A 23,543-nucleotide genomic window follows, 5' to 3' on the forward strand; every position below is an offset into this window, starting at 1 on the left:
CTACCTTCATATCCCGAATGAATCACCAAAAAAAGCATTTTATTGATTAAAAATTCACTAGTATTTTCTGCTCTATTTCTTATGAAAATCGATTATTAGGACTCTTTAGGTTTGTTACTGATTTTCTATGGAAATATAAAAAAAAAATGAAAAATAAAGTCTTAAAGTTTTGCTTTTATGACAATAGAATTAACTTTCTTGTTGCATAATTGTAAAAGAAGTTGTTTTAAAAATACGTATGAAATATATTTTTAAACTAAAAACATATAGAAATCAATGGAACTTCTTATGTAAACTACATGTAATATGAAAAGTATAATTTATAATCTTATAAACAAAAAGAATCCAATTATGAAAATTGGTTCTTTCATAACACTTGACAATTTTTACAAATATAAATTGCAAATTTTCAATTAATTCGATGGTTTCAATTTAAGACCATATCTTCCACCTTGTTTTAATTTTTGCTCTTAAAAATAATATTTGATATGGTTTTACTTTGAAATAACTTTCTCGACCATACCTTGAATATACATTAAGTTCTGTATCTGAAGAACTTGGCATTGCTTAAATTTTTCTAAAAGCGTTTCACAGATAAGATAGCGCCTTTGATACGGTGCGCAATGCCGACACCGGCGCCATTTGTCGCGGTACTTCAAACCACTCGTTGTGGGAAGCCTTATCAAAGGAACCCCAACAAAAAAATCCTTATAAAAACCGTATCGACACAAAAAACCATTTTATTCCCCAAAGAGTTGACAACAATAGCAGAATGTCTTCCGCCAACGTGATGCAGTTAGCCAAGAGAGTAGACCACTCCGAGATTTACTTTAAGAAAGCCTGCCTCCAGATTGTGATGCTCAACGAGAAACTTTCCTCCATCTTTTTTCCATTCGGAAATACTCGGGACACCTCAAGCAATTTTTCAACGTTATCATCCGGGCTTATTAATGGCTGATGCAATGCAAAATCCCCGTATACTTTCTATTTTGGGATGTGTATTGAAACCTGAAGCGATAGATGGCGCGTTTCAAAACAGATAATCAGGACATTTTTCATGTTAATGGATGAACATAGTTTGAGCACAAAGGTATTTATTATTATCGAAATATCAAGCGAAAAGTGGTGAAAGCAAAAACTCGGGACAGAGTATAATAATACACTTGTTTATTATTATATATATGGGTTTGTTTTATAAGGAGATCATTTTATAACGGCAGGTGCTTGCATGTTGTGTATCATAATTTAAAGAAGCTTTCGGTGAATAAGGTTTGTAAAATGTCATTGAAGCCATTGTCCAAGTTTAAGCATTTATAACGGCACATTGTCAAAACATCAAATGAAATTTGATGCCATTTGATAGTGCCGAACAGAGAGAGAGAGAGAGAGAGAGAGAGAGAGAGAGAGAGAGAGAGAGAAAGAGAGAGAGAGAGAGAAAAAGAGAAAGAGAAAGAGAGAGAGAGAGAAATTTAACAATCAACTTAAAGTTATTAATTTTGATAAACTCTAGATGCTAATTAAAGTAACACGTAAAGGTGTTTATATGTTAGTTTGATAAAACCAAGATATTGTGATATACATTTAACTTTCAACGTATCAACTATCACTTATCTAAACAAGCAAGTTATTTCTATAGCCAATTTTAATTTCAATTTTAAATGAACGGAAATGTTATTCGATCATATGTGTGTTATAAAAGCAATGCTCATTTAATAGTCTAATTCGAATCCATAGAACAGGATAAAAACATTATCGCCATAGCTCTAGAAACTGAGATTGGGCAAATGTACGTAAAACAAGGGCCCTTCAAATTCAATTTGCTATTCTTTTAAGGGCCAGTATTTTATTTCCATTTTGGTACATTTGAATAAATAAATCTTTAGCTAGCAACAAAATCTGACAAAAAAAACCACTGAATATTATCTGATAGTGTCTATTTTCAACTTGAAATAAGAATTTAGACCCAAGAGGGAATAGAATAAATGCTATGTCCATATAGGTACTACCCCCCCCCCCCTACTCAGAATCAAATGGTCGTCATCTTGGTTATATACACCGTTTAATAACAGGATAGTAAGTTCTAACTCTTTATCATAAATCATTTATATAATCAGACAAAATTGGAGAGGGAGGATTCCTGAAACTTACATTTATACTTGGGATCTTTTTTCAAGAGCTTAAAAATTGTATTTACTTGAAACTATTTAGTGAAACTACCTTTCAGAGAATTTGTGAATTAGGAAGAAGACATTAAGCTGAAAAGACGGGGCCCACAAAAAGACCGTTAACATTAATTTGAAAGCAGATTGGAGCTAGTAGAACAATTTTAACAAGACCTTGGAATTTCGGTAGGGCGAAGTTATCTATTCCTTACATCATAACAAGTTAAAAAATGACGCGGTTTCAAACGAATCTATGCATCGATTGTGTAGAAAGGCCAGAACAATCTTGTTAAAATCTAAGAACCATGGCTGATTGTCCAGCAATGAAATAGACAGGCCTACGTCACATTGCTGTTTGACAGAATTACCCAAAGTCCAAGCTCTCGTTAAAATGGTTCCAACATCAGAAAAAACGGCACGCACTTAAATTTTTGGATGTTGTCGGTCCTCGAACAAACCAAGCGGTGCAGAAAAATTGAATGCCGCATTAGATTTTATTTCACGAATTTTTTCCATTTGTACATGTCAAATTGGATATTATGTAAGTTTGAATATTTCATTTAATTTTACAATAATAAATATAATCAATACACTTGATGACGTTTAAATTTATGCTCCTGGCGCATGAAAAGGATATGTGTATTCACAAGAAATTATTGCACGTTGCAGATTTCAAATTCAATCGAATGGGGAAAAATACACTCAATGTAAATATTACGTCATGTAAAGAGTCTTCGATTCGAATATTTGCAAACACATCAGAATTGTCATACCCGCTTACATGCAGGTATCTCCTGTAATACTTGACAGTCCTATAGTTTGTGTCCGGTGGCTGACAACGCACTAAAACGTTATAAACACATATATAGCAGACGCGGTAGAAACATCAAGGGAGTACCATTACTTATTTTAAAATAAATTCTAGTTTCTTTTCCATGTACATTTTGAAAAACGTATGCGCCGACCCCACCCCTCCCCCTTCATTCTGGAAACAGAAAGCATTTACATGTATTGAACCCCCCCCCCCCATAAAAAAAAATAAAAAAAAATACCGATCCTGCCATGGTTACATATACACAGTCATGTATTATGTTTCTTTTTGTCAAAGAACTATATAATTATGACAATACTATTGTTCAAGCAATCGTTCAATGTCTTCAGTAAGACAAAACTGTTTGAAAACAAGCCGCTTAACGCTAAAATGCAAAAATGGTGGGAAAAGGAAAATCTTTTATGTAATTTTTGAAAATTGTGGGCTTATGATTTAAATGAAAAAATTATGAAAATATTTCACATGTATATTTGACAAAGGAAGCAAGATTAACCCACTGTAAATTGATGTTCATTTTATAGGGCCATTAAAGGCCCATATCACATATAGTCCTATAATTTTTTAAACATTAACCTTGAAGACCGCATATTAAATTACTATACATTAAAGGGCGGATAACTCGAAGATTGACTGCACAAAAGTACAATGGTATAACAACCCCACAGTGGGCAGTGAACCTGTAGTGGGTCTGTGGATAATTTTTGGCAGAGGAGAGATCTGTATGGAAAATGTCACATTCAAATGAATTTTTGTTTCATTCTAATAATGGACTTTTTAAAACAATTTCTCTTAATTTTTAATTTTGATATATTCATTGATATTGAAAATATAATTTTTTAGGTCTTTTAAAAATCTTTTGGGAAAATAAAATATCCGTTTTAATTGAATGTTGTTTCAAAAAAAGTGTTTCTGTTTTACAAAATAAACCAACAACTATTAATGTATGAATAGAATATTTATTTCTTTAATAAATGAAAATCTTGAAATGATGTTTTTTTTTTTTTTACAAAATACACAACATTCAAACACAATTACAAGTACTGCATACATTTACATAAACATTCCACATGTTAAAATACATGAAACATAATGCAATACATTTACGGTACATTGAAATAATGAACAATACTGATTTCATGCAGTAATAACAATCTCTTTCAAAAACAACACAAGGAATTCAGAATGTAAATATTGACACTCTCTTGAATTTATTCTATAATGTATAAGCACTTTATTGTGGAATTTCAGTTTTTCCTGTGTGTCTCCGATGTCGGAGCATATTTCCGGATTGGGCGAAACACTTTCCACACTCTGGGCATGCGTAAGGCTTCTCCACGCTGTGGGTCCGCTCGTGCTTCATGCAGGTGGAGTAGTCCGCAAATGCACGAGTGCTGGTCTTGCACTTGTACGGTTTATCGCCTGTGTGAATCCGGAAGTGTGTGCGCAGAGTGGACTTCTGGGTAAAGGCCTTGCCGCAGATGGAACATTTGTGAGGCCGGATGCCGGTGTGGGTAGCCATGTGATAGTTCAAGTTGGTGTTTCCTCTGTAGGTCTTCCCGCACACAGGACACTGGTGCTTGGAGTACTTAAACTTGACGGCAGATGACACAATGAAAGCAGACGACACGGTCTTGGCCTCTAAAACGTCACAGGTTTTTGAACAACTATCCATGATGGACTCGTACATACACCAGATCATCAAAATTAGAACACTCGTTTTTCATGCTGGAATCCTCAAGAAACTTCTGTTGCAGTTGGTCCATGGCACTGGAGTTGGGAGAAATGGAGCCACTGGAATTGATGGAGGCATTGTCACTGAAGCTGTGATATCCACTGTCAAACTCCTCATCCATGAAATCAGAAGCCAGGTAGTCAACAGTGATGTTATCAGAGAGTTTGGGTAATTTTGGCTAAATACAGTCAGTTTGAATGGTTGCTAGTGGCCTTCTTGAACTAAGCTACATCATGGCAATTACAGGTGTATTTAATTGTTTTTACAATTAGTCTCAGAGTTATGTGTATAATGCAGAGAAATGTTTATTTAAAACTGTTTTGCTATAATATTCTCATAGATTCAAATATCATTTCGACTCGTGTATCAATAGAACATCCCCTGGACCTAAGGTGGTAAGATGTAATTAAGAAAAAAAAACTTAAATATAAACCATTAAATTTGGTTTAACATGAATATTCAAATAATTTAAACATATATATTTAGTAGGTTAGATATAATTAATAAAGCAAAAAGTTATTACAATTTTATAACATGATTTGATATTACATTAAATAACAATATCATTAAAATACTATGATGGAAGGAATTTAAGGTAATCATACCATTTCCTTTCTTTAAGAGACTGTTGTAAATAGTAATTGCAATTAAATGAAAAGATAATAACTAAATGATCAATTCATTGTCGTTTTTGAAGCTTTGAAGAAATAATAAATCAAGAATACATGCATACAAATTGTTTCGCGTCTTTTCATTGTGTTCACTGCAATAAAAGTTCAAAACAATGCCATCTTTTTACCTGTTCCTTTTTACCGTTCATTGAAAATATTCTCTGTATCCCTGTCAATTAACATGGACAATCATTTCACTTTCTCTTAATCATTGACAGTTCATACATTTATGTCTTGTCTTTCCATCATTCACAGACATGGTACACATTTTAGTTAAAGAGAATGCGAACTTCCTCTTTGAATTGCCTCCCCTTATCACCGGCTTTCTGGCAGTAGAACTCGGCAGGTGCCCTCAGTCCTAGGTTGACCAGTAGAAAGGCTTATTCCAGGTAAACGGCTTCCACCAGTGACACTGTAAACACACATATAGAAATAGATCACAATGTAGATATGCTTAATATGAAACTAACTATCAATAAACTATTAAAAGACAATTGCTATTATCTGTAAGCCCTCTCTCTCTCTCTCTCTCTCTCTCTCTCTCTCTCTCTCTCTCTCTCTCTCTCACTCTCTCTCTTGTTACAATATCTATGTATCAATAAAAAGAGAAAATGATGAATTTTTTTAGAAAGTAAAGAATAATGCAGCCATCAATTAAAACTGTATTAGAGTGTATATGGCTTTTAAAATATGAGAAATAAAAAAATGATATAAAGGGGATTTTGAGTCTACTTGCAATACACCTAAGCATTTTGAGCCTCTCTCTATGCATTAGCATGCATGTTCAAGTCAGGAATTTGCATGAATATTTCAACATCAGGAGGACTGATAGACCCAGCTGATAACTAGTGCTTATTATTGCAATTTGCAGAATGTTATTTGGTTTGGGTTTTTTTTTAACTTTTATAAAACACCAAGTACATGTATTCATGATGTTAATTGATGAATACTATTACTGGTACATGTATGGATTTACATTTTTTTTACACTGATATGACTTACTCAAGCACGTTAAATGGCGTTACACATAAACATACCACACATATAACATCTACTATAACAATTTTACCTGAGTCGACCTCTGCTATGTCTATAATTAGATCTTCTGATGCTGAGGCCAACATTGTACCGTCATGGCTGAAGCTCAGAGTTCTGACTGGCCACCCTAACCTGAAATCAACACATTAAATGTCCATGTCTCTGTTTTTTCAGTAATTGCAATAAAACAGAAATACCATTCGACCAAAAATAAGAGATCCCTAATAAGTAGAGTTTATATGATAAAAAGATGGTTGCAATTCTTATAAATTATTCTTAAGAAACATAGACCAAATATCATGGCTTATATATGACTTCTTGGGCATGTTGAACAATGTCATATAAAATGCATAAACTACATATTAAACTTGACATCAGTGAATCTTTATTAAGCTTTAGAAATCAAAAACCTATAAATTTTCTAGATCTTATCATACATAAATGTATATACAGATACATTTTGCTGGTAGTAGATCTGAAATTACACCATTTTTAAAACAAGAAAAAAAATTATCTGGTAAGTTTTTGAGACCATTATGAGTGTACATGTGTATTTTCTATGCAACAAAATGTGCAGCACTTGTGAAGTGAATCTTAAATGTAATATATTGTGCACAACTCTTACTACGTGGAGAGGGTTTTAATACAGGCTAGCTCTGCTTCGTCCCAAATACTGACCAAGACGTCTGCACTACCGGTGGCAAAGTACTTTCCCTTGGGGTCAAACTCGATACAGATGCAGCTAGCAGGGTGAGCATTCAGGGTGTGCTGGAGTTTTAAATCTGGGTAGCTGTCAATGACAAGGTGTTCTATTTGCATACAGTTCAATGCATTTAAAATTATCAAATTGCTGCACAAGATATTGAGTAAAATAAATATACACAATTAATATGAAAAATTTTGCGTTACATTGAGCTGTAATAACAATCAATTACCTAACCATTTGTTCACTGATGCTTCGTTATACTGCAATGTATCGTGCTCCATCTAATGATCTGTCTAAAAACCACCTCAGTATGTTTATGCTGCCTTGCCCACTCGTCTAGAAGAACAGGTTCCCGTCGTTGTTCCAAGAGATCCCATTGACCTCAATCTTAAACTTTTCCTTGGCCTTTGACCTCTGACTTCTGACATCAATAAAAGTAATTAGGTCATCCTTATTGTTCACGGCCAAAGTGCTGCCATCTGGTGACCAGCAGATGTTTATGTTTTCACCTTAAATTTTGATTTATAGCGAGCGCAGCGAGGCGGTGCGAAGCGCCGCTCGCGTAGCCAGCTCCATAGACAACGTGTAGGAGCGGATCCGGAGAAAATTCGAGTTGAAATCTGCACATTGTTCAAAGAAATTTTTATGAGGCCACGTGAAAAAGTTCTACATATCCCAATAATCCTTGGCGGTGCATAGCAACATGGTGGAACAGGAAGCGTTTCTACGAAAAATTCTTAACTCTAAATTGCATACATCATTTTCATTTAACAACAAAAAATCCTTTTAAAAACACTGAAGTAAACAACACATTTGCTTATGTAAAGAACTGTACCTATCTGAACCTTTGTTGACATATGACGGCATTTCCTTTCCCGAATTTATCCGAACATTTACGAAAACTGTCGAGAGCAAGAAAGCTAAGTATGACGTCAAAGTGATCTCGCGCTTGATGTGGATCAAGCATCTTTACATGATGTAGGAAGTACTCGGTATCAGTGTTAATTGCGACTTTTTAGCTGATTAGTTTTGTTTTGATATTTGTTTTTGGTTAGTAAATAACCATGCAAGTTCCATGCTTAATTTACTGTATATTGATCCAATCATATATGCATACGTTACGGTTAGGTAGATGATAAAAAAATATTAAAAAAGAAAATTATCAGATCTACGTGCGGCCACGTCATTTTGTAATAAATGAATAAAACAACAATGAGAAAAAATAAACTGTTAAATATGTGGCCAAATCTTTAAATAATATTGGATATCACACACTAAAAAGGGTGAGGACAAATGTCTACAACGCATATATAGCATACAACAAATTTAAAAAGATAAAAACAAAACTGATGTTACAGAGGAAAATAATTAAAACACAGATAAGAACAAGGGCAAAAATGAAAAATAACACAGACACGTAATTTATTGTTTACTGATTTAATGATCATTAATAAAAAGCAAAGGAATGCTAAATAAAACATAATTATATTTACATAAAAAAACTAAAACGGCTTTGTATTTTACATCAAGATATTTCAATAAGTCTGTTTAACATTTTATCAATGCTCATTGATACATGTAGTTTGTGTGAGTGTATTAGCCTAGGATGGGACATATTGGAATAAATGTTTGACAACCACGGGTTCATTGTGGTGGTAAAGGTGTTCGAGACAAAGCCAAAGTTTTTGGTTGGGAAAGTCCACAGGTTGCATTTAACAATGATGAGAAATCTGTAGTTCTTTCTGCGCTTGTCCCAACGGTCACACCGTAAACATATTAGTTAAGGATATGTGAACCTGACATGAAACTAATTGAATAATTGAAAAAAATTGTTTAAACAGACTCTAATCGATTCGTTTTTGTCAAAAAAGACATTTTAAGCATATGTAAATGAGTTCGTTTCCATGGCAACGACCTTCAAACTTACCCATGTTCAAAAAATTAGAACGAGAAAAAAAAACTTAAATGCAAATTAAAAATGTCATAAAAGACATATTTACAATTAACTAGAAAACTTTTCTCACCAAAATATTAAAAAGGTTAATAAAATACTCTATTTATCTGAAAATGGAATATAAGAATTCCTTTTATTTAATCCGCTATTTTAGTTTGAATTTCCTCTGACCACTAAAAAAGTGACATTTTTTGACGTGACCAGAGCTAGAAAAATGGCAAAAAATGCTATTTCCTATAATTACACTCTTATTTTTTTAATGTAATTTTGAAGAAATGATAAATAGCAAAAAATTAATAATAAATAATTGGCATGTTGGTGAATTGGAAAAAAAAATAATAACGTCTGAATTTCCTCTGACCTCTATTGAAATAAATGCTACAAACCCTACATGCTGTTAGAAAAGACGCATAATTCAGTTTTAAATGGCAATTTCTTTCAACTAGTTATACTGTGAACCTGCATAAGTTCTTGTAGAACAAAATTAATGGAGTTGTGTCGCAAATACTAAAATTAATTGAATAAAAAAGGCTGAAAATCCGAATTTTCTCTGATCTGACTTTTACAAAAAATCCCTCTTTGCGCTTCATGAAAGTCAATACTGCCATGAATGGTTGTATTTCTAAAAACCAATCATATATAGAGAAAATGATTCTTTAAATTCACAATTTTTTCACTTCCTACATAGTTTATTTTAATGGTAATTAACAGAGTGTCATAGTTGTGTATCTGATATAATCAAGAAACTCTAGTCTCTGTACATAAAAAAAAACATGCATGAAAACTTTCATACACACAATCTTTATTAAGCCTTTGTTGAAAGATTTAAAATACAATCAAACCAAATAAATCAGAGGTTTCATAAAAATCATATACTGATTGTAATTAGTTTGAATTTCCTCTATCAATCTTTAAAAGATTTGTCTGATTTACAAGGTATTGCATTAAAATGGGTGTCGGAAAATGGAGAATCTTTCAAATGATTACAGGTATAAAATGATATTTGATACTTAATCCTGATAATTCTTTAAATCATATTATCTGATTGGACTAAACAACACTGCAGATTCTGAAATGATTTATGATTTGTCCTAATGTATATACATGATTGTATGCAATCCTATAATTCCTTTGAACTTGAACCCTTCCTTGGTCCCCATATTGGTCTTGATGCTATTTATAATGTATGATTTAGACTTTATCAGAATGATTATACAGGGTAATATATTACAATGGTTCAGCCTCAATTTGAACTAAAAAATAGAAAATGTGGAAGGCCACACCAATTAAATTTCTTTTTCATCGGATCCTGCATGCTCGTGTTTAAATAAAACTTTACAAATCATATCATTATGTACCGCCTAAAAATTTCGGCTACAAAAAATAATAATCTTATTATTTTATTGCTCGCCCGCTTGTACCCTTTTCCACTTAATGTCCGACAAGGAAGGAATTATATTGGTGTGGCCTAACTAGGATATGTATATTTTTTTCATGCAAAAATTATAAAAATATAGATAAGTTATCTATACCAGTATATATAACAAAAAATATTCTTATTCACAAAAATCATTTCAAAAAATATTTAAAATTAAAAATTTTACTCAACCATACATTCATAACTCATTCAAAAACTCTGTAATTTAAGAGGACTGATATTTTCTGTGAGGCTTGTTGTATATAAGTGTCATAATGATGATCTCAACTTGATCTACATCAGTAACCTCATCAGGGTTTTAAAATAAAACAGACTTCAGACAGATAAATAGATGGACAGACTGATACTAACAGACAGAAATGATGATTTGATATACTATGCAATCATCAAATTAAACATAATTATAAACATATTATGTTTATAATTATGTCTTATTAAGACATATATTTTAAAAACCAGTTTCTCCACATGAACAGTAAACAGTATATAGCCATTACAAACTTCATTACTGCACTTGGTCAGTATAAACAACTTCTGATATCTTTCAATTGTATTTCTTATAGCATATGCATTATCATAATATATATTCTTTTACAATACTAATTCTCAATTGTATGCATTATATGTCCAAATTATTCATGACTCTTGGAGTTTCAGAAATGGTTTTCAAATCCAAGTAAATGTAATAAATCATAAATGGTAGATTATCACTGGTTTGGTCCAGTTTCATATTTCAGGATATGTTGTGTTGCTTATTAATTGTCTTAATATTATATCATAAATGTTCAAATAAATATTGTCATCCTTAAATGACCAAATAAATGATCCAGGTCATCAATCGGGAAAGGCTTTATCAGGATGAACATAAGAGAAACAATAATCTGATTATCAGCTCTCCTCTTCATCACTCATGGTTTCAGTTCTTTACATTAGTCTTATATTTTCCGCATTGTGTCTTGTATTAGGAATGACCTCGTTTACACATACCAGTGATGTTCTCATCTCTTGGAGGTTTTAAAAGTCTGTATTAAAAAAACAAACTGATATTACTGGTACTATTACTTATAACATATAAGAAGGACTCCTATGAAAGGATGATTTTAAGAAGCTACATGTGGAAAAATAAAATTCATATAGGCATAGTATGAAAGTGTATGCAACATAGACAGACAGAACCTTATATAAATCGATTATTCTAAATAAAAATTTGATATCCGGTGAAACTTGTCAACATTTTATTCTCATCTTGAAAATTTAAATTAATGTTACTTAATTTCATATCTTATATAACTGTGTGTATTAAGAAATCTTATCTTTTCATGATTTGAAAATAATGGGAAAAAAATAAGAATTTGTAACAATAATGAACACATCACATGAAATCTAAATATGATGTGAGCAATTCTATCAACCGATAAACCATGATATATATAGATTATTACATGGCAATTTTTATATCGCATCCTATATTAGCCCGAGGTCGCGGTATATCAGCCCGAGAGCCGTCAGGCTCGAGGGCTGATATACCGCGACCGAGGGCTAATATAGAAAGCAATATAAAAATTGCCATGTTATGATTTTTATATCATATAATTATAGAAAATATTAAAGAGACAGTAAAAACATCATGTGATGAATGACTATTGTTAACAAATCGCTCCGTGTCTATATATTTGATAAACTTCCATGAAATTTTTGCGCCAGATGTTTGTATACTAGGTTGACGTCAACATAACTTTTTGACGTCATACTCGGAGATCGGAGTTGAACGACGCATATCGAACACTACGTCATAATAACCAATGATTAACGGAAAGGGGTGTGATATAACATCCGATGATTGCCGGAGAGGGGTGTGATTTATATCACACCCCTAGGGTTTATATCACACCCCTAGGCAAATTTTTGGTTTATATCGCACAGGGCGGAAAAGGGTATATTTTCTATAAGTATACGATATACTTATTTTTCTTTCAACTGTACTTTGATTTTTACAGTTCAATAAAGGTGAATATCAGTCAGCTGTTCAAATGTTTTCACAGTACAGAGAATCAACATTATCAGTTATTGATAGTGAATAAAAGATTAATTCTTCATGTTATGAACTATATGTGCTAAAATATCATCAATACAAACATATAACCTATTTCCTTACAAATATACTGTTCAAGCTAATGTGCATGAATGTGTTACACTAAAAATCATTTTGTGAGTAAATGTTGGTAAATAAGCTTGTCATATGCGAGAGTTAACTCAGGGCCCTCTATGCGGTTAACCTTACCATTTATCATGGTTAATTTCACTTGACAAAATTCGAACTTAAATTGTGATTACTTTAATTACAAACACTGACTGAATTAACAATGAATAATTTTTATGTTTGAACAAATTAGGATTATTGTGTAGCTATTCTGCATATAGGCTAGGCGATATTGTTTTCACGTGGATGGTATACGAGCATAATGGGGCCAGCGGTAAATGGCACAAAGGATTTAGCGTTCAGAAAATATAATATGTCAATTTGACCAAACAATCCCTTCAGCAACGACCCAATCCGGATTATGTGGTCCAGCACATTTGAGCCAAGACCCAAAAAATGGTGGACACCCAATCATCTTGTGCCTGTTGTGTCTCATAGCTGCACCCACACCAATTCCTTGCCTGACATCAACTTTAGCTTCATGTTTCATCAGAAGAAAAAGTCAACGCCCGTTCATTCGAAACGACAAGAAAAGATAGTGGATCATCAACCACTTTCTCCGTGTACATCACCATCATCGGCTTCTTCCACACCAACATCATCGCCATTCGTACCGTCAGTTACCTTCAAGAAAAGACCACGTGGTGTCAGCTTAACCCCATCACCAGAGTGCAAAAAACGACAATGTGTCCTTGACGAAATTCCGCCTCCTGAGCCTTAAAAGAGACAGAAAAGGAAGATCCATTTAACACCATCACCAAAGTGCAAAAAACTACGTGGCTTTGACGAAACTCCGTCTCCTGACCCCAAAAAGAGACACAGTATATCACCAATATCATCACCAAATTCCACCTTCAATTCTACGCTGAGTTTGTCCAATCGCTTTTCTGTGCTTGAAGATGATAAAGACTGTGTTGACGAGGACTGTGCTGACGAGGATGATGATGTAAAGGACACTCCAGTATTGAACCCACTCCCAAACAACCAATTCCTGAACATTGATGCCGCCTACCAACTAATAAAAGCGTCAACTCCGTCAAACATTGAAGACAAAATACCGACTGGGCCCAAAGAAAACATATACATTCTTGTTAAGACGACCACCAACAGCAAACAAGAATTTTCAGACGACTGTGGAGTGTGGGGGCGTGCTGGGACAACTGTGAATTCAACATTCATAGAAAAAGACGGCAAATTGAAGACAGTGGTTGTGAGGGATAGCCAAATCTGTGTCGAGAGGAAAGTGCAAAACGTACGGCAATACGTTCCGATAGTGCCCCAAACCGCCGATGACAGTGTAGTAAAATGCCACCGATATTACTCTAAACTCAAGAGCTCGGATCAATTTAAACGGAGAGTGACAATTTTTACAAAATTACCATCATCTAACAAAGACAAACAAGACATTGCAGTGGTGGAATACCAAGGTTCCTGGGAGTCACCAAAACTACCGCATGGCAACTGCACCAAGGCATCGGTCCCCTACCGCCGCACAGATCCAGCCATTCTCCGAGAAGCAGCCCACATCACAAAGCAACATCACCAAATGCCAATGACAACCTGTCAACAAATGATGCAAAATGATTTGATCAACGCTCCCCGTGCCAAACAAATAAGAGACAAAGTATACCGAGAAACCAAGAAGACAGACAATGAAAAATTTCCACTTCACAATATTGCCGACGAAGTACTTTGCGTGATAAACATGTGCCAAAACGGTGAAAATAATGTGAGAGAAATATTTCTAACACCGAACAAACCTCCCAGCGTTATTGTGTATTCAGATGAGCAACTAGAGGATATGAAATCCAACTGCATAGGACCAAACGGGAGTGTCATCGGAATAGACAGAACTTTCAATCTTGGGCCATGTTTTGTGACAACAACAACGTACAAAAATGTCAAAATTCTCAAACGCGAAACATTACAAAATCCAATTTTCCTGGGACCAATATTTCTTCAATGGGACGGTGAAACTAACAGTTATTTTAAGTTTTTGTGTCATCTAAATTCAAAGTTAGGTTTTCCATCCGGACTTAAAGTGGGAAGTGACGAGGAAAAAAGCCATCAGAAATGCCAGAAATCAATCCTTTCACAAACCATGTCACCTTCTGTGCACCAAACATCTAAAAGACAATGTCAGGCGTTATCTCAAAGACAAGGATGGCTGCAGGGCGAAGAGAGACTATAGTAAAATCAATTTTCGGCCACGATGGACTTTTAGATAGTGATGATTCGTTTTCTTTTGAATCGAAATTCGCGGATATGGATAGTGTTCTTGCCAAATTTCCAAATGTTCAAAACCACTTCCAGAAACGTTTGAAACCACTACTATACGACCATGTTTTCCTTCCTCTTCAAAATGGAACTGTGAACGAGCTGTGGACTAATACCAACTCCGAGTCTCTTAACAACAGATTAAAACAATCGACCAACTGGAAACCACAAAAGCTTCCTGATCTCATTCATAAATTAAATGAAATCAGCTCATTTCAACTTATGACCTTCGCCGAGCCATCCAAGGTAATGGTAACTATATCTTGGATGACACAGTGAAACGCCATCATGTGTCTCCAGACGTATGGGTAAAAATGAGCTAGAGCGAAAAACAGAAACGAACCTGGAAACTCCTGACACAGAAGCCGGTGGATCCTGATAGAAGAAACCACATCATTTCTACAAAGTGCAGTTTTAAGGGAAAATCCTTTTACTACTTTAAATATAATGTAACGTAATGACGTCTCTTATATAATCATCTGTTTCAATCTAATCAATTAACGATCTTCTCTCATTGTGCAGGTCCCACCTACAGCCAAGATAGCCCAAAAGCCTCATCAGCGAAGAAGACCAGGAGCTGAGCGGACAAGGCGATAATGGGACAAAACTGTGATTAGTGATTGTGAGTTCGAAATACCGATTATGACGATATCCCGGACTTGACGAAATTTTAAATTAATTGCCAATGACTAAAACATTGCTGGAATGTGACAGTATCTCGGACTTGACAAAAGATGTATTGTGTTGTGGTTAAATGAGATATGTGGAATTTTTTAGAAGAATGCATTCTAAATGTACATATGTATATATTTAGAGTATAGATATTTTAAGCTACTGTTACATATATTCGTAGTTGCTTTTGTTAGATTAGTGCTGGTTTTAGTAATTTTAAGTATGATTGTACGAGAAACTGAGTCTGGGCCCTGGTAGGGCGTCGGGTTTCACAAAACTCGATAAGAACAGTTTTCTCATTTCAATTATATTTTTTTTTACTTGTAGTCGCTTTTGTTAGATTAGTGCTGGTTTTAGTAATTTTAAGTACGATTGTACGAGAAACTGAGTCTGGGCCCTGGTAGGGCGTCGGGTTTCACAAAACTCGATAAGAACAGTTTTCTCATTTCAATTATATTTTCTTTTACTTGTTGTCGCTTTTGTTAGATTAGTGCTGGTTTTAGTAATTTAAAGTATGATTGTAAATTGTGATACTTGGCTTCATATCATTAGCGCATGTTCAGTTTGGTCTTAAGTAAGATAATTTGTGTATATACCCAACGTGATATATATTAGTTAAGTTAATTTAATTTGTTTATTCAACATGTGATTCAACTGTTATCTATTTGGGCAAAATGCGTTAGCAAACAATGAATATTTAATTTGATTGTTTTCCCGTTAAACACTTATTTTAATTTTGGCCTTAGCAGTTGTTTTATTTTTATATAATATATTTATATTATTTGAATATAATTACATACATTTTATCCTTTTACAAATCGAGATAAAATGCTCATCTTCATTTTTCAAAAACAATTTTTAAAGATATACTGATTAATTTAAATTATTGTTTTGGACCTTCGGCTTTTATTTTTCCAAATTTCCCTAAATTATGGCTCTTTATTGGGGTGGCCTCCTCGTGGCAAGAGCTTGGCAACGTTATTAAATAGACAAGTTAATCATGATTCATTTTTAACTTGTCTGAATAACGGCAAACAACCCCATGAAATGACTAAAACAAGTAATAATATTAGTAATAAGGATTTTATTATAATTGTTTTCCACTTTAATCGCCATTTGGGTCGCCGTTTGGGTCCATTTGGGTCGCATTTGGGTCGCTGAATCAGGGGTACTAAGGCCAAAAAAAAATTCTTCCAGCCCTGGGCGCCGCCATATTGGCAGCCATTTTGTTTTTAAAAAGTTAGTTTGATCATTGATTGACTGGTACTTATCGATGTTTATTGCCCCTAAACTCGATTAAATAAGTTCCAGTGTTTCAATAGAAGGTAATTTGAATTAAAAGAAATTGAAAAGGAAACCAGATAAGTTTCAATAGTGCTTCAATCAAGAAACACGACTTGTTCTATGTATGTCTTATCAATTATCAGATGGAAAATAAAACCATAGACGTCAAGGAACTGATCTTTTAGATTCTGAATAAAGTATTCAATTTTATTACATTGACATTCATATGAATTAAATTGATGAACAATGAAAGAAAAAATAAAAAAAAATTCGGAATCACGTAACTCTCTTCGGCTATTTCCGAAGACAAAACTTGAACGTTTTACCTCTGAAATATGAGGTCATAATGAGGACTGAGCACGCGACGTTTAGTTTAACTTTGACGAATGATTTGAGTAGGCAACCATACTGGCGGATCCTACTTTGTGCGTTTTAAATATATTTTATTATACAAATCAAACTACACTGTGTTAAATCTGCGCTCGGTCCAACGGTCACACCGTTTACATATTAGAAGTGTCCAAAAGTCCCTGTACATTTGTATTAACCATGTTAAAAGCTGTTTTATCTCAAAGTAAGGATTGACAGTTTCTGCAGCTCAATTATTCCTGGATCACAGAATCAACCGTTGTTTTTACCTTTAGTATTGACAGTGGCCACAGCACGATTGGTCTGGGCGTCCCAGATTCGTATTGTTTTGTCTCCACTAGCTGTCACCAACTGATCCGGATTCTTTGGATGCCAACACAGCTAGTCAACACTGTCGCTATGTCCAGCAGCCTACCATTCGGTCTCTGTCATTGTCTAGCTGGAAAACGCTGACAGTTTTGTCAAAGGACCCCGAGGCCAGGCGCCGTTCGTCACAGCTCCACGCCACGTAGTGCATGTGTGCTCTCGTATTCTCTTGTTTTGCTGAAAATGTTTTCGCATGTTTTCAATGTAAGTCGCCATCTTTGGACTGTGTAGAAAAAAAAACCTACCGAGTGGATTGAAAAGTTCCGGAAACCAGAGGCCAATGGGCGATAACTGCAATAATGTAGCCCTCTCCCGATTTATTTTTACTTATTTATAATCACTGTTTCGGAATCAGGGACGTATATACTTAGTATATGAGTCCCTGTCGGAATCTAAATTTCTGCTCTCTACCATACCTCAAGTAATGTCTTCGAGTTTGGAATTATTAAAATTTAATTTTAGTATTACTTGAACAGTTTATTAGACAAAATTGCAACTTTATTTAATTTTAAAAATAATCTGTATTCTATAATTAAATTATCATGATATTATAAAATGTTTTTAATATGGGTAAAATTTGCATAATGTTGATATTTTTAACAATGTCTAACAAGTCGACATCTGGTGAATTTGGCACTTTGTTATTGTTTATCTTAAGTTAAGTGTTTATGTTTTCATGTAATATAATAAATAAATTAACTATAAAATCAAGGAGGAAATAAGTTAGATTTTTAACCACATTATTTTTTTCCTTAAATTATCTGCATTGTATTTATAATAAACATGTTAATAATCATTTATACTCAAAGGTACTTAATCATGTGTTATGCAGGGTGTACCTTGTTTTATTGCTAAAAACAACAAAATGACAGCGTTGTATTCATATTATACCAGGAAGAGGTACCAGATCTAGAGGCTATTAGATGGTGTATTTTCTGTACAGATAGAAGGGATGCATGAGGTACTCATTATGAGGAGGTTAATGAAAAGACCTTGTCAACAAATGCGCTTCCCTGTATCACTTGTTAAATGAATTATTTTGTACCTGTAAATAAATGTAGTTGTAAGCAATAAGTTACTTTGAAAAACTCACCTTTCTTCACAAACAGACAGTTCCATGATAACAGTATAAATCATACATTGTGTAAAAATAATATCGTCAAAATTTTCAAAAATGTGTGTCTAGAAACAAATTATTTGTTTTACGAGAAGATAGGGAGTGGGGGATGGGGTTGGGAGTTTTAGGTGCCCATGACTCTCCTCCCCTTCTCTTGATCCTCAGGTAACATACATATTATACTAATTTTGGACAAGAATTTTCCATTTTGTTGCAATTTAGCAAAGAATGCACAAATGATGGCAAACCTATCAAACAGCATTAATGGATATAAAGAGATATAGCAACATATGTCTACCAAGTGACTCAGATGACCCCTAAGTAAATAGGCAGCGGAACCGGGGATTTGGGGGTTCGAGGGGGGGGGGGGTTGGGGGGGTTAGTCCCCCTTCCCACTTTTTTAGAGGTACATGTATTTTTAGAGATACATGTATGTTTACACTGACTTCTGTGCTGTATGCAGGAATCAGATAGACTTGTTATTTTGTTGTATTGGAAGTCTCTACCCAAATAATTGACGGTGATAATTAGGACGCATCTGCTAGATTAGAAACATACATAACCATGCAATCCTTACTGTATTTTTTTCTACATTAAGACCATTACACATCTAACAATCATTTATATCAATCTCTATATTTGTATGCTGATGATGGGATTTGAACCCACTCTTCGTTCCCAAAGGAGTGTGTGCACCATTACTCCACACCAGCTTTTCAAGACAAATGTCGTTTTAAGAAGAGGATCTCTAGTCATACGAAACAAAATCTATTTCTTTAAAATTAAAAATAGCCTACAGTTTAAAGCTGAATTGAATATGTTCAGCATACAGGCACCTGACATTATACATTTTTCTTATAATAAAAATATAAGTCCTTTACCTTATAGTGATAAAAATGTCAGGTCTATTTAAACCTTCCAACAATGGGTAACCCCGATATTAAACCAACACATATAGAAGCACAAATTACAACCTGGCATTAAATTCATTCACGTGATTTTGCACATGAACATGTAGCAACCGACCAGGAAGAATAAACACCTGACACCCGCCATGTTGGATCATGAAGACCTGAAGATTACCAATGGGGTAACGTTAGGTAAGTTTTATAATCCACTTACTTATTGTGTTTTCTTTATACCGGTAGTCAAAAATTATTTGGACAAATATTTTTTATGCTTGAATTCATTTTTTTTGTAATCATTTATAGAAAATAACAAAGCACTAGTATGAATCTACACTATGACTCTAAATGAAATGGAATATATCTTATATATAAGTACATGTTAATCAAAGCAAGATGATACTGAATTTACTTTCCAGGTTTAGTTCCCCTATAGTTACAAGGGTTCACTAACCATGGACCCCAGGAACAGTGCCCAGGATGTTGTACGCTGCACCCTGTGTCAGGACTCTGTGGCCCCTATGTACTGTGAAGTTTGTCATATACATCTGTGTAAAGACTGTGTAGAGAAACATTTCTCTGATTCCTCTAAAGTTCATAATGTGGTGCCACTTAAACAATATCTAACCACTTTGAACAATCCTAAATGTAGGAAACACCCCACCAAACTATGTGAACTCCATTGTGAACAATGTAACATTCCTATTTGTGCAAAGTGTATTTCCTCAGAAAAGCATTCAGGACATAAAATAGTTGACATTTTCCAAAGCTTTGAAAGTAAAACAGAAATTTTACAAAAAGATTTGCAAGAATTAGAAAAATCCATTTACCTTAAATACAAAGAGATTGCATCCAACATCCCAGTGCAGAAAGCTGATTTATGTAAAAACTCCAAGAAATTGACAACAGCAATTGACAAACAAGGAGAAGTCTGGCACAGAGAAATAGACACCATTATCACAAACCTGAAATCTAACGTGGAGGGAATGGAATCCAAACATCTGGACATCCTAAATAAGCAGGAAGATGAAATCACACGCACCATTTCTGAAATCACACAGACCATTGCTGAACTGAAGAAGTTACTGAACTCCAAAGATGTCTACCTTCTCTTCGAGTACAAATCCAGGAATGCTGAATTCAGAAGATTGCCTCCTAAACTCAAAATATCCTTACCAAACTTTAGGCCTCAGAAAATCCACACAGATCAGCTGATTGAACAGTTTGGTTCTCTGTCAGCATTATCTTTTACAACAGATGAACAAGACTACAGCATGCCGCCCCTGGGAGCCGAGTCCTCTCCCTCAGACCGGTCATTGATGGATGAACCCCGGGTAATCACAGCTATAGCCACAGGGCATGAGTATAGAGTATATGGTGTAACGTGTCTGAATGATACAAAGATCTGGATGCGTGGTATGTACAGAATGATGAAACTCTTCAACATGGAGGGTAAACTAGTTGAATCTATCATAACCAAGTCAGGGAATGCTCCAAAAGACATAGTAGTGACAACAAACGGGGATCTAGTTTATACTGATATGGGTTATAGAACTGTTAACATAGTGAAAAATACACAGATACAGACAGTGATCAGACTACTGGAGTGGAGACCTCTTGGTGTCTGTAGTGCCTCCTCTGGTGACATCCTGGTTGTCATGGTCAGTGATGATGATAAACCAACAAAAGTTGTGCGCTACTCGGGCTCCACAGAAAAACAAAGTCTTCAGTTCAATGACAAAGGACAACCTCTTTATTCATCTGGTGACACTAAATACATCAGTGAGAACAGGAACCTGGATATCTGTGTGTCAGACTGTGACGCCCGTGCAGTAGTAGTGGTCAATCAGGCCGGGAAACTCCGGTTTACCTACAACGGTTCTCCCTCTGATAAAAAGGGATCATTTAATCCACGCGGCATCGCAACAGACAGCCAGGGTCGGGTTCTGACAGTAGACTGGTACAACCACTGTATCCACATCCTGGATCAGGACGGACAGTTCCTCCGCTACATTGACAACTGTCATTTACAGTATCCATGGGGTTTATGCGTGGACACCAGAGACAACCTCTTTGTGGCTGAGGAGCACACAGGTAAAGTGAAGAAAATACAATATTACATGTAAATCAACTAACTGTATCAATTATATGTAAACAAAGCGTGTGAAGTATACATTACATACTGTGTGTAAACATAATGTAAACAAACTATACACATTACATGTCATCATTTGATTTGTATAAGATATAAACACGCTGTGTGTGGATAATTTAATGTATCACACATAAACTGACCGTGTCTACAAGATGTAAACAGACTGTTTATCTGTATCTGTTTACATGAGTTTAATCATTCCTTTCCTTTAACCTTATTTGTTTTGATATCATATGTTTGTATGTAAACAAATTGTTCATTTAAATTGATGTTACATCTCAAGAAAACAGACGATGTTTATAATTTATATGTAAACAAACTGTTTGTGTTTATGTATCATATGTATATCAATTGACCATACATGTACATGTATATTATAGATAGACAAACTCCTTTTTCTATTAGATGTATATAAAGTGACTGTTTTTACTGTGCCTATAATCTGTTTTCATTACATTAGAATGAATGGACTGTATTTGTTACATGTGGTAATCAGCAAACTCTGTGTGTCATGTTTTAATTACACAAAATGGGTTAACAGACAGGTAGCACTCAGTTCTTTACCAGCAATGGAGCGAGGCCACAAAGGGACTGAGGCCATTTTACTTATATAGAGGAGTGATACCAGTATATCAACCTAATCAAAATTCATATCCAATGAGACAACTGTTTTGACTTACCTTTAAACCTTTAGAATTAGAGTAGATTTTTGATTTACTGCTAATCTTGTATCTTTTGTTCTAACTTAATAGAATCGTTTTGTGTGGGATATTTTTTCCCTTGTTGTTTTTATCTGAAAGATTTTGCAGAACTCCTTACAAGATTCTAAAAATGTATTTAGATAATGAGTATATTGACATAACTATACATGATACTGCTTATGAATGATTGATGATAATTTGTTTTTTTAATAAAACTTTAAACAAAGAAATCAATGTATTGTTATCAGCAACTCGCCTTTTAAATCAACATTAACCACACGATGGCGTCAGAAGTGTGGCGCCTGCAAGGTCAGCAATTGTCCAATTGTCATGCTTACAAGTAATTTAATTCAAAAGAGGGAGAGGAATTATATTTATCAAATAAAAGTACAAAGTTTGTACATATAAGTACCGGTACCAATTTGTTTTCGTTGAAACAGATTAGTTATACTGCCTGTCTGTGGTCAGTGCAGAAATGGGGTATGAGGCTCTCTCTAAGCAAGTGCAGTAATGAGTGACGGCTGACAGTGATATCCTAAATTCGATATGACCTGCATGGAAAGGCAGAGGCTTCTAACAAGAATGGGACTCATACTAAGCATACTAAGAAAAAATTACCACCAGCATTATCCAGACGACTGATGTCTGTATTACGAACCCGACTTGAAATGTAACCCCCCCCCCCCGCAAGGTTGTCGGAACAGGGAAGGCGGTCCATCACCCTTAACCCCCTTAAGCTATAGAACAAATAATTCTACCGTGACTAGGCTACGCTAAGGAGAATATTACAATGTATGAGCATATTAATTATTGTAAAAAATGCTGAAACTATTTAAAGGTATTTATCTACTACAATTATAACTTTAACATAATATGTTAATTATATTACAATTTTATATAAGGTACATATCATAGGATATCTTCATATCAAGTCAAATCCGGTTCACTCCCCGCCCCAACTTAT

At 34.5% G+C, this 23,543-nt stretch overlaps 1 protein-coding gene and 2 pseudogenes across 1 annotated transcript; 1 reads left to right on the forward strand and 2 right to left on the reverse strand.

The window, feature by feature from the left end:
• Positions 1 to 4,350: 4,350 nt before the first annotated feature.
• Positions 4,351 to 5,216, reverse strand: LOC128180780 (zinc finger protein 354A-like; annotated as a pseudogene).
• Positions 5,217 to 5,377: 161 nt separating this feature from the next.
• Positions 5,378 to 17,917, reverse strand: LOC128180777 (THO complex subunit 3-like; annotated as a pseudogene).
• A 2,229-nt stretch (positions 17,918 to 20,146) lies between these two features.
• On the forward strand, positions 20,147 to 22,800 carry LOC128180771 (E3 ubiquitin-protein ligase TRIM71-like). The gene has a single exon (XM_052848923.1). It carries the CDS (start codon positions 20,179 to 20,181, stop codon positions 21,847 to 21,849), a length of 1,671 nt encoding a protein of 556 aa, XP_052704883.1. The 5' UTR covers positions 20,147 to 20,178; the 3' UTR covers positions 21,850 to 22,800.
• The last annotated feature ends 743 nt before the right edge of the window (positions 22,801 to 23,543 follow it).

This window comes from Crassostrea angulata, chromosome 4 (genome assembly GCF_025612915.1).
Source record: "Crassostrea angulata isolate pt1a10 chromosome 4, ASM2561291v2, whole genome shotgun sequence".
Lineage (NCBI taxonomy): Eukaryota > Metazoa > Mollusca > Bivalvia > Ostreida > Ostreidae > Magallana > Magallana angulata.

Excerpts from the sequence above, each read along its gene's own strand:
- LOC128180771 (XM_052848923.1), top strand. The coding sequence starts at position 20,179 with ATGGACCCCAGGAACAGTGCCCAGGATGTTGTACGCTGCACCCTGTGT.